This window comes from Panthera pardus, unplaced genomic scaffold (genome assembly GCF_024362965.1).
Source record: "Panthera pardus isolate Hobbes unplaced genomic scaffold, ASM2436296v1 HiC_scaffold_15, whole genome shotgun sequence".
NCBI lineage: Eukaryota > Metazoa > Chordata > Mammalia > Carnivora > Felidae > Panthera > Panthera pardus.
In genome coordinates this window covers 35,447,757-35,460,464 of record NW_026526710.1, presented here as the reverse complement: position 1 = coordinate 35,460,464, position 12,708 = coordinate 35,447,757, and the positions used below count along the sequence as shown (strand labels likewise).

The following is a 12,708-nucleotide window of genomic DNA, read 5'->3' as shown; positions in this document are numbered from 1 at the left end:
AACAGGAAATCAGACGAAAAGAAGAGGAACTTTGTAAACTAATAGAAAGTTATAAGAAATTACACAGACCACAGTGGAGAAAGACACAAAGATGGGAAAGAGAGAAGAGCAATTAATAGACGTGGAAGATAGAATGAGAACGCCAAATGCATGTTAACCAGAGCTTCAGGAGAAGAGGGGAGAGAAGGGAGCAGCAACAATATTTTAGGAGATAGTGGCTTAGAGTTTTCCAGAAAGATATTCCTGAAAAAATCCAACCCACAGGTTAAAAATCCTCCTCCTGTCAAAATCCTTGGAAGAGACATTGTTAAAAAACCTATACCTAGACACATACTACTTCAACTGTAGCACACCAAAGAGATAGTGAAAATATTAAAAGCTGTCTAAGAGAAAAGACAAATAATCTTCCAATGAGCAAACAGACTAAAAGCTGACATGTTGAGGTGCCTGGCTGGCTCAGTTGGTAGAGCATGTGTCTCTTGAACTTGGGGTTATAAGTTTAAGCCCCACATTGAGTACACAGATTACTTAAAAAAAATCTTAAAAAAATAAAAATAAGAGCTGACATGTCAGTGGCAACAATGAGCCAAAAGACAGTGAAATTATACCTTTAAAGTGTGAAAGAAAAGAACTACTATTATATAATGTTTTATCCAGAAAAAATTTTTTGAAGAATGAAAATAAAGTTATTTTCAGATAAACGTGAAGAGTATGTATCTTCAGAATACCCTCACTAAAGAACATTCTAAACTATTTAATTTAGACAAAAGGAAAGTAATCTCAAATGGAAGGCCAAAGATATAAAATCAAATAAAATGTAAAATATGTAGATAAATCTAAATAATTATTGAGATAAAACAATAATAACAATACTTTTGGATTCAAAAAAAGACTTAACACACACAATAGCATACAAGTTGGGAACTGGCTTAAGGTATTTTGAGGCTCTATGCTTCTCAGACAAGGGTAAAACAATAGAATAAATTCAGACTGGACTGTTAATTTGCTCACGGTAATTTCTAGAATAACCACCAAAAACAAACCCAGAAACCCAGAATCTATAGCTTTCAAGGTAGTGTACAGGAATAAGGGGATGACTGATGGGGAAAAAACTATTCAAAGTAGTCAAGTAAGGACAGAAAATGAAACCAAACAGGCACAACAAATAGAAAATACAAAATAAGATAACTGGTTTTTCAAAAAAGTAACTAGTAGTAACATTACTCTAGTTAAATGACAAAGACTCTCAGGTAGGAAAAAATACATAACCCTATACTATTTTTAAAAGACACATACAAAGCATAAAGTTAAAGATAGATAGAAAGTTAAAGGATGAAAAATTATATACCATGCAAACACCAACCAAAAGAAAATTGGTAAGTTTCTATTAATAACAGATAATATAGACTTTAAGGAAAAACATATTGTTAGTGATACAGAAAGTCACTTCGTACGCATCTAATAACATCCCTTCAAAATATATAAAGCAACATTTTAATTGGGTGAATTTTACAATATGTGAATTATATCTCAATAAAGTGAGATTTTCCTGGAATTTTCACTTCCAGTACTATCCTTGTCAGGTATTTATATCAAATTCATTACAGTCTCAGGGTAATTTCATTCATGAACATAGAGGCAAAAAATCCTAAACAATAATAAGCAAAAAAACCAAAATCAAGTAATATACAGACACAGTATACATAATGTCCAGTTTGGATTTATGCCAGGAACGCAAGGTTGTTTTAACATTAGACAATTAGTAGAATATACCACATTAAAACTCAAGAGAAAAATTGTATAACCATATCAATAGATTCAGAAAAAATATTTGATAATTTAAATTAATTCTTAACTAGGAACGGAAGGAAACTTCCTTTAGTTGATAACAGATGTCTATCAGACACTGATAGTAAATATAACATTTAACAGTGAAATGTTGAAAAGTTTTCTTTTAAGATAAAGATCAAGTCTAGAATGACCAAGACCACCACTTCTATCAACATTTTGTAAAGACTCTAAGCAGAAAGTTAAGAAAATGAAGCAAAAAATATAAAATTTGGAAATGAAGAAGTAAATTGTCATTTGCAGATGATATGATGATACATAAAAAATCAAAAAGAGTTCATAGGTAGCTTTTTGAAATTATGAGACAATTTAGCAAAAAACCTATACATAACAATGACATGTAAAATCAATGTATAAAAATTAGGTATATCTCTATATTCCAGCAATAACAAAATGATATAAAATATACTATTTAAACACTGAAAATATGTAACACCTATAAATAAATAACATGATGTGTAGGACTTCTATGGAGAATTATAAAACTTTATTGAGAAACTTTAAAGAAGACCAAAATAAATGGAGAGAAATATCATGTTCATGTATTAGAAGATTTAATATTTTAAAAATGTCAAGAGCACTTGGGTGGCTCAGTTGGTTAGTCCAACTCTTGATTTCGGCTCAGGTCATAATCTCATGGTTCATGGGATTGAGATCAGGCCCCTAGCCGAGCCCCGTGTTGAGCCCTACCTTGGGCTCCTTGCTGTCAGCAGGGAGCCTGCTTGGGAGTCTCTCTCTTTGCCCCTCCCCCACTCCTGCACTCATTCTCTCTCTCACAAAATAAATAAACATTAAAAATATATTGTAAGATATCAATGATTCCTCAATTTCTTTGTAGAGTCAATACAATCCAATCAGAATTTTAAAATGTTTTTGTTTAATTTAATTTTTCTTATTATATTTTCTTTTGCTTGTCTTGTTTTTTGGTAGAACTTGGTAACCTAATTCTACAATTTATATCAAAGTGCAAAGGGCTAAAAATAGCCTTGGAATAAAAAAATAAACGAAGATAATTTGATCTACCAGTTATCAAATTTACTATAGAGTGGTAATGATTAAATTAGTGTGGTACTCGCCCAGTGGTAGACAAACAGACCAGTGGAACAAAATAGAGAACATGGAAGCAGACACTCACATCAAAGAAACTTGATACATGATACAGATAGCCTAGCAGAATAGCTGCAATTTTCAATAGATAATGCTGGGACAACTGAAAACCCATGGGGGGAAAGTGAATGTTGACTTTTACTTTACACCACACACAAAATTTATAGGTGAAGTAATGACTTTAATGTAAGTGGCAAACCATAAAGCTTTGAGAAGGTAATCTAATACAATATCCCCATGACCTTCAATAGGGAAGGCATCTCTTAAAAAAAGGGTGCGGGGGTACAGCAATCACTAATGACAAAGCCAATGCTGTTAAGTCTGGCCACAATAAATCTGACATTAAAACTAGTGTCATTACCATAGGGAGAAGAAAATGCCAGCCAATAAATGGGAGAAGATAGACGCAGATTCTACAGCTACCAAGGATTTAAACTCAGAATATATAAAGAACATCACCAGTCAGTAAGAAAACCTAGTAGAAAACTGGCAAAACCTTTGAATAGGCATGTTATAAAAGGAGATTTCAAGTGGAATATGTATACACAAGAAGAGATGTTCAGACTCATTTGACACTTTGACTGTCAAAACTGAGAATGTGTGAATATAGCAAGTGTTAGAAGGATGTGCAACAATGGGAATTCTCATACTCTTTAGAAAAACAGTATAGAATTATCTACTAAAATTGAAGATAAACAGACTCTCTGGACCAGCAATTCTACTTTTAGATAATAACCTACAGAAACTAGTGCATGTATGTGCCAGCAGATACAAACAAAAATGTTCATAGCTACACTGTTTGATATAGCTATGAATGCAAAAATGCCCGAATATCAATCAATAACTGAATGGAAAAGTAGATTGTGAGATGGTCCTATGATAGAATACAACACAGTAATGAAGTCATAGCTACACACTGACATGGAAGAATCTTAAAAACATAATTTTATTTTAAGTATTCTTGTTTTATTCTTTATGTGTTCAGTATGTGTGTGATATTTCATAAATTTTAAGTGTTAGATTTAAAAAGCGTGGCACTGAGTTAGGGAAAGCATTCGCCCAGCCTCGCCCTGCTCTTGCCCCCACAGCTTGGGGTTCTGTGAGTACTAGGAGGTGGTAACTTTCCTCCAGCTGACAATGCTCTAAAGGGGGGTGGGGGGGAGCATAGTTGTGGCAACAGTAAGACCCTTCAAGTGTGCTGAGATGGGCAAAGCAGTGAAGAAGGGAAACTTGTGGGTATACACATGTGAACAATCCCTTCATGGGGGACACTTCACAAGTGGTGAGCTGAGTCTGACCACCAGGCCCATGTCCCTTTATCCTTTGTCATTTGAACACTGAAAGTTAAAAATCTAGTCATTTGGATCCTGGGACCCTTGGTGCTAGTGGCATATTGGTTACAGATATTTCATAAGTCTTGAAATAAACACTAATTTTTATAATAGATATACATTTCACAGTAAATGTTCTGGGAAGTTATTGCTTATGTGTATGAATCAGAAAATACAAATCCTTCCTGGTCAGATCACTTCTACTTACCTTATATGACTTACCGTATATGACAATGACAAAACTCATGTCATTGCAGACAGTGGACCCTGGAGTAATGACATGAATCATTTACAAGGTGCTGGGTGTGTAGGTGAGTGTGCATGGTGTGCAAGTGACCGTGTCATCATATACATGACACTCCACACTACAGAAGGTCACACATTTACCTTATATGCCTCATCACTGACAGCTTTGATGTTGGCTTCTCTCCATCTTCCCGGTACCCCGTCAATTACCTCACGATAGTTCACATAATAGCCAGTAATTTCAGCCCCTCCACTCTTATCTGGTTGCTTCCATCCAAGAACCATCGAGTCACGACAACTTTCAAGACAAGTGATATCATAGGGTGGCGATGGTGCCGCTGTTGCAATATGAATCGCTCGTGAGTAGACAGAAATGCATTTATGATTCTATGTACATTAAACTCATGTCATTAGTACCATGTGAGAGGGCACTAGGCTCTTGCAGTATGAGACTAAATTGTGAGACTGATCAGTAACTTGGCATCCAATCTGGTGTATGAGAAAAAAGCCAACACACAGTAAAAAGGGCACTGCAATTATTATTGCAAAGATAAAAAGAAGCTGCCCCACCCCTCCACGGAAGAATAATTTTTGAAATACTAACAGCAAGATGGTGCAATAATATGAAAAGTGATTCTGTTACCCGTAAGAAGACATCTTTTCCCCAAGATATATATTTTTGTTTCTTTTTGTAGTTCTGTTTCTATTTGCTCCTTCAGGAAAATGAAATGTGTATATTAATTTCTCCCTCAATTCCTTACTGAGAATTTCCATATTATTTCCAAAAGGATAGCATTTCACCATTTGGGCATACATACCCTTGTGAGACCTTACAACTAAACAAGTTCTGTCTACACACAGGACAAATCTTATTCTGGAACTCAGCTAAATGCCACCTTAAAAAAAAATTTTTTTTTAAAGCCAGGCACAATCTGCCATGTGATTTTTCTCTTATTACATAATACTTTTTGCTGCATTATTTTTAATCTGATGTTGGACTATTATTCATATAGTACAAAATACTGAATAGTTGTCACTGTGTTTATTAGTGCATAACCAGAAATACATGTGGACGATGTTTTAAAAGACTTACTTCATTTATGTGGCTTTGCTGATCAACTTTTCACCTAACTGCTAAATTATGGTTTTCGATAAAGAAAGAGAAGGTGAGATGGTGGAAAGAAATCCATCTAGATGTGCAATAACATCAGAAAGAGTTTTCTAAATATTTATTTGGATTATAGGAAAAAAAGAACTATTTATTCTTATTCAAAAGATTCTCAGAACAATAAAGATTTTAAAAATAATACATGTGTTTCTCTTCCCCCTCACCAACCTCCTTCATTCTTTACATTAAAAAAGAAATTTCTCTCTCTCTCTCTCTCTCTCCCTATTACAGAGCAATGTTGAATGTGAATTCTCAAATGAATATCCCATCTCAAAGTTGAAGGGACAATAAAGGTGTCAAAAAAATACATTACAGAAGTTACGGGTGGGGAAGTAATAGGGGGTGGAAGACAGGCATGCTATAGTTTGTCAGTATATGCTTATCATTTCATTTTTATTTGATAAGAAAAATACTGTCTCCTAGAATATATAAGACACAAGTATCAAATATCCTAATCAGAAAATTCTGAGCTTACTGATAAATAGTCTTAAATAAAACAGTTCTGGGAATGTGATTCATAAATCATAGAATTTAGCTTTATATGATTATAATACCCTATTAAACTTTTCATGGTAACTCAGAGAGATAATGTTACTCATATTTATTTGAATTAAATATGAAGGATAACTTGAACACCTGAAGATAAACAATGGAAGTTAATAACTATGATCCTGATTAAATGTGACTTCTTTGTAAAATATTTTTCCTATACATGTACTGAACATAAACATTTCAAAGGACCTCACATAGGCTGTGATTCTCATATTCTTTGTGCTCTTAGCTCTAATTTTCTTAGCAAAATGAGGCTAAACCTGTGTCTGTCTGAGAAACCAAAAAGGACTCTATAACCCAATCACCTTATTCTATTGTCACTAAGCACAGTAAACTATGTATAAAAGCCAAGCTCATATAAAATTACTTTTACAACTCACTAGACAAAAGTATTGCAAATGGATAGCTGAAAACACAGAAAATTAAGAATATACATAGATGAAAGCGAACACAGATGGAAGAGTGTGATCCGGACGATGAGGTGAGGACACTGATGGAGACAGATGGAACAGTTGACTCTTTCAACTCTCACCTATGTCCTTCTTCTTTTTCAGAGGGTCAGACTTACTTTTCCCCTTAAGAGCTGCCTTCTGTGGTGATGGGGTAAGCTCTTCCTGAACTGTTTCACTTACTTTACTCACTTCTGTTTGGCCCAGGTTGTGAGCGCTACTGGGTAGTGAAGGTTTGTTAAGTTTGCTACCAAGCAAAGCATCTTTCTTAAAGGTTGGCCGGGAGGCTTCATGCATGCCTCCCCTGGAGTCTGTTAGTCCACCAGGTGTATCATTCAGTTCAGGCCACACATCTGGAGACACTCCTCCCCCTACAATCACCAGATAACAACAGAAACGCTTTGAGCCCAGACACAGTCCAAATTGCTCTTACTTAACAGAACAAAGGGAAAACCATTAGGACCACAAACAGAACAAGGAATCTTAGTTTAACAGAAATCACTCAGATTTGCAAGAAATACGGAAAGCACATGTTTCACATAATTTACACCAAGGAAACATTTCAACTTCTCCATATTCTGGAAAAGAAGAAATGAGAACAAAAAACCACAGACAGAAACAGGAACCATTTTGATTGGCAGAACCCAAGTATATACAAGAAAAAAGCAAACTTCTGACGTTTTTTGAAAGATATTAAGTCCTCTTAATTCACAGAATGAGGGGGCAGAATGGATCATAAAGTGCACAGGACATACATTAAAGATCCTGATTTTATAACAGCTAGAATTATGTACATTACTGAAATATTAATGGCCTGTACCTCCCAACCTCAAAAAAAAAAAAAGTTACCTACTGTCCATATTATAAGGAATATTAAAAAGTAATACGGCATGATAACTGAAGATAACTGGTATTAAATAATCTTTCCCTTCAAATGTGTGTCACTCTATCACAGACATAATTTTTAGTGCTCTGAGCTATGTGGGTCCTTTCCCTGCTTTATCTAAGATTGGGAGGCACATCATGTACACTCATACAATTACTTTATTACGGGTTTTATTCTGTTGGTTACTTTGTGAGCAGAAATGTAGCATATGACCAAGCAACCACAAGTATCTTGCACGAAATTTAGAGGAGTTTGTAAAAAGCATGTTGTTAGTGAAAACAAGCCAGGCTTTGTCGCAGGTGAAATGGCATTTAGGTACAAAATGACGTGGGTTATGGGTGATATACCACTTCACGGAACCGGATGGCCCTCCACACTCCCAGGATGAGCACGAAGTTAGAATGGAGTTTCACACAATGGGAACTATCTGAGGACACTCGGACTTGTGAAGATGGCAAGGCTACAGATGCACAGAGTCTGGGTAAGTGATGAAGATCTGTAAAATGATGGCTATGGAAGGTTAGCTGTCACCTGGAGTCAGAGAAAATGATCATCTGAGGACAGAACCCTCGAGCAGTACTAGAAGCTTTAAAACCATTTCTGGCGAGGATGGTATCTTCCTTTATAACATAAAAATTCACTTTTTGCCCTCCAAAGCTACGCAGAAGGTACTTACCTATAGCAGCTTTTACTTCAATCGCTTCTGAATCCTGTGAATATTCACTAAGTCCAGCTGCATTAACTGCTCTGACCCGGAAGATATAACTCTGGCCAGTTGCCAGTCCATGGCAAGTAAATCTAAAAGGAAAAGGAGTTTTTAAAAACTTTTCTAGCAGGCAAATTAGACAAGATGATTTTAGCTTAACTGAATGATCTGGGTTTATAAAAATAATTCGTAGAGAGATCAGGTAATGTATGTGCTTTAGACAAGAAGGCAGCTAATTAAGGCGATTTTCTAAACTCTATCAAACAATTCAGAGTCCTGGGTTTCCCCTGAATTAAGTACCTTAACTTTTCCGAGGCTCTGTGTGCTCATCAGTAAAATGGGGATAATAATGCCTCCATAATAACTTTTGTGTAAAGACTGGCTGTATTTAAAGTACTTATTTCAGGGTCTGGCATAGAGGAGTCTTTTAATAAATAATAGGTGATATTAATGATATCATTAATGGCTATTTCAGGTTTACACTTATGGCTGTAAGACACTGGCTGCTCCCTGTTACAGAGGCCTAGTTACTGCTTCCCTGCATACCAGGGAAGGCATAATGACTTGAGAAATGACACTGGAATCTGAAAATAAGATGAAATATGGATAACCATTTAGAAATGAGGATCCAGTAATGAGGTGTGAATCCATGGCCAGTTTCACACATAAAACAACCTCCTTCCTTAATAGCTATTATGGCTATAAATAGCTGTTTCATGAATCACTGTAACATTTTAATCCATCCTGAACACTGTAACCAGAGGAAATAACAGGTCTGCTAATGACTCTATTACCATTAGTAAAGTTGGAATATTTAATGAAGGCAGACATAAATGAGGCCAATTCTTCAGGTCAGCTCAGTTCAGCAAATATTTATTGAGCACTTCAGTGTTCCAGGCACTGAGCTAGGTATTGTGGGCACAAAGATGAATAGAAAATGGTGCCTGCCCTTGAGAAGCTGCCATCTGTTTGTGGAAAGGCAGACCCTGCCTCACCCTCTATAAATATTTCTAAATAGCCCCAGGAAAATGCTGGGAACTGAGAGTAACAGTGAAATGAGTAAACAGGCCAAGTGAATCTCTTGAAAAACATATTGCTTTCACCCATTAATTGATTTGTCTCTATTCTCTCATGTTCTGCAAAAGAAACAACTCATCCTATGGGGGTCCTTGGACTTGAAAGTGGCCATGCCAGAAGCTGCCTAACAAGCCTGCATGACAATTCTGGTGGGGGCAGGGGGAATTCTCCTCTCAGATCGGTCCTAAATCAAAGGAGTCTCAGAGTTTGGTTGCAGACAAGAATTCATCATCAACTTGCAAGACTGGTTGACAAAACATTTGAAAGCAAGAAAAAAACCCTCTCCATATTAGAAACAGATGTAAAGAAGTGGCAAAGTATTCTGAGTGTCCTTTTTTTTGGTGTTACTTATGTCTCCTTAGCACTGAGTTTCACCATGTTCAAAATTTGTAAAATGTTGATACTTTTTTCCTATTCATTTAAAATGCCTGGCTATTTTATGTCAGCTAGAGCCTATTAGACCCTTGAAATCTTATCATTTTGGATATTAAAGACCACAAAAGAGGGGTAGAAAGAACAAATAGCATAAAGGAAAAGAATCAGAAAAGAGCTATAAAGTGAACCCATCATAGCTGGCATTAATGTGTTTCTAAGTGTTTAATATCCCAAGAAAACTTTAAAAAAAATATATAGCAGTAGATAATGTTCAATTTTTAATTCATTTGGATATATAAAGCATAATGTTCTTTTTAAATTTTTTAAATATTTATTTATTTTTAAGAGAGAGAGAGAGAGAGAGAGCATGAGCAAGGAAAGGGGCAGAGGGAGAGGGAGTCACAGAATCCGAAGCAGGCTCCAGGCTCTGAGCTATCAGCACAGAGCCCAACGTGAGGCTCGAACACATGAACCATGAGATCATGATCTGAGTTGAAGTCAGACGGACGCTTAACCAACTGAGCCACCCCTTAAAGCATAATGTTTTAAAAAGTCTTCCTCCACTGGATGTTGGTGCTGCTGTATGGGTCCATGGCTGATTTCCTCCTGATAGCCTCTATGCTCTAGAGTCAGAAGGCTCCCCACAGCCCACCCCCCAACACTGTGGTTACCGTGGGCCCTTCACAGGGTTGTTGTTGCAGGGCTCCCACTTGCCAGAGCCAACCACACTTGACTCTATGTAGTACCCGACCAGTTCTTTGGCGTCTTTGGATTCCTCCCATGAAACTACCACTGATGTGTCTGTATTTCTGCTTGGGATGATTTTGCCTGGGGCCTTTGGGATATCTGACAAAGGAGGAAAATGATGATCAAACTCAGGTGTGGTTTAAAAAACTTCATTCTTATCTCTCTCTCTCTCTCTCTCTCTCTCTCTCTCACACACACACACACACACACACACACACACACACATAAATTTTACATAAGTAGTCATCTCAAACATACAGTTACTTACTTTATATTTGTTAAAGCAGAAAATAAAAAAAAAAAAATATGTTAGTGTGGGGGCATAATGATAAACTAAATACCCAGGAACCTACCAACCCACTCCAGAAAAAATACATTAACAATACTGTTGAAACTCCCAAAGAAGTTTACTTTTCATAACTTCATCATTCATAATAATGAATTTTTGAAATGTATCAGTCAAGTATAGTCATCAATTAAATTCATGATACGAAAGAAGGATGCCACTACTTTTGCTTCCGGGCATATACGTTCTGATGAGTACTTGCTTTGGAAGTTTTTCTTAAATTGAAGTAAAAGAAGTTTACAGTTGTTCAAGGGAACTCCACACTTACCAAGTTTATCCCCTACCACGGTCACTTCCGTTGCCTCTGAGGGCTCACCCACTCCTGCCGAGTTAGAACAGCGGACGCGGAAGCGGTAGGATTTCCCTTCAGCCAGGTCGAAGAGAGCAAAGCGGGGAGACTTCACAGGGAGCTCTGTGTTCACCCGCTGCCAGTTTTCTGTCTCTGCATCACACTGCAGCCCAAACAGTGAGACCCATTCACGGCACGGCAAGAATAAATGGGACCTCTAGGCCAGGCATCTAGCAGTCTTATTTATCCGTCAACAAACCACCTACCTGTTACCAGTGAGTTGAACTGGAGAAGAGATTTGGAGGAAATGGGGATGAAGCATCTGTAGTTCATAGGATTATCTAAATAAAATTGGCTTTGCATTGTTTGATAAATACTTTAATACTTCACTGACTTTATTAACCAAGTAAGATCACTGATCGACTTATAAAAGACCTTAATTTATTTTGAGGACTGCTTGGGGTCAGATTCTTTTCTAATTCTTAGGGTGGGTAATTCAATTTAATGTGCTATATAAGATACTTTAATTTCCACTGCTATAAACTTTTATTTTAATTGAGTGTTATTTAATGATTCAGAATATCATTCAGGTCTGTGCTCAAACACCACCTCCTCAGAAAGCCCTTCTTGATCACCCCCTCCCTATTCTACCAAAGAATCTGAAAGAGTTTTGTTCCTTTCTCATCACTCTCTATCCTTTATCTTGCTTTATTATTTTTTTAAACACTTATCTCTATTTGAAATTAAGTTATTTGTCATCTCCTCCATTGGAAAATAAGTTTCAGTGAATTGAGTTCAGCAAGTTGTCTTGTTCACTGCTATCCTCCAGAGCTTAGAATTGTATCTGACACATAGGAAATAATCAACAATTGTTTTTTCCTGAATGAATGAATTTTTTTTTTTTTTTGAATTTGGAAGGAAGGAAGGAAGGAAGCTAATGAAAGATAAAGATGTTCTTTTTTTCTTACCCATATTTTAGAATAAATTATGGGAAAAACTAATTTAAAGCCATTCTATTCTTGGAATTAAAGTGGTCTAGAGTGACTCTGAAATCCTTGAAAGGATGTGGTGTCTATTTGCACTTTGGTAGAGAATATAGTGAGAAAACTATCAGTAGTCTTCAGTAATCCTTTTCCCCTCCTATTTGTACTCTCAATTCTGCCCAAGGTCAGCAGAAATGATTTTGCTTTGGAACTTTTGAATAGTTTCAAGATACTTTTCCAGAAATCCAAACCTTGCGATATAGTGACCAGCTGTGAGGGATGATACATTCTTGGGACTATAAAAATACTGGTATATCGTTTGGCATAACCTTCATGGATTTGAAATGAGAGACAACATGGTATGGTGAAAAGGATCCAGAGGCATCCACTCTGGTCCTAGCTTTGTTAAGAATAAGACATGTGACCTGGGGAGAGTCACATGAGTATTGTTTGGTCTCAGTTTTAACATTTGCAAAATAAACAAATGTGACAGGGTAACCTCTAAAGTCCCTTGTCGAATCTTTCATGATGTGTCATTGTGTGTGGAAGGGTAGAGAGGATAAATTCCCCCTAACCAGTCAATCTGCTGATAACTGAG

The 12,708-nt window shown here is 36.4% G+C and overlaps 1 protein-coding gene across 3 annotated transcripts in view; it reads right to left on the bottom strand.

Moving 5' to 3' along the window:
- Positions 1-12,708, bottom strand: part of MYOM1 (myomesin 1) — a 154,168-nt gene that overhangs the window by 55,127 nt on the left and 86,333 nt on the right. For 2 of the 3 annotated variants that reach the window (XM_053902473.1, XM_053902472.1), the window contains 4 exons: positions 11,107-11,290; positions 10,417-10,591; positions 8,264-8,385; positions 4,674-4,870 (listed from right to left, as the gene is read on the bottom strand). In XM_053902473.1, the coding sequence (XP_053758448.1) occupies positions 4,674-4,870; positions 8,264-8,385; positions 10,417-10,591; positions 11,107-11,290 (678 nt within the window). Of the gene's footprint in view, positions 1-4,673; positions 4,871-6,784; positions 7,073-8,263; positions 8,386-10,416; positions 10,592-11,106; positions 11,291-12,708 lie in introns of all 3 variants that reach the window. The other variant, XM_053902474.1, reaches the window with a different exon arrangement.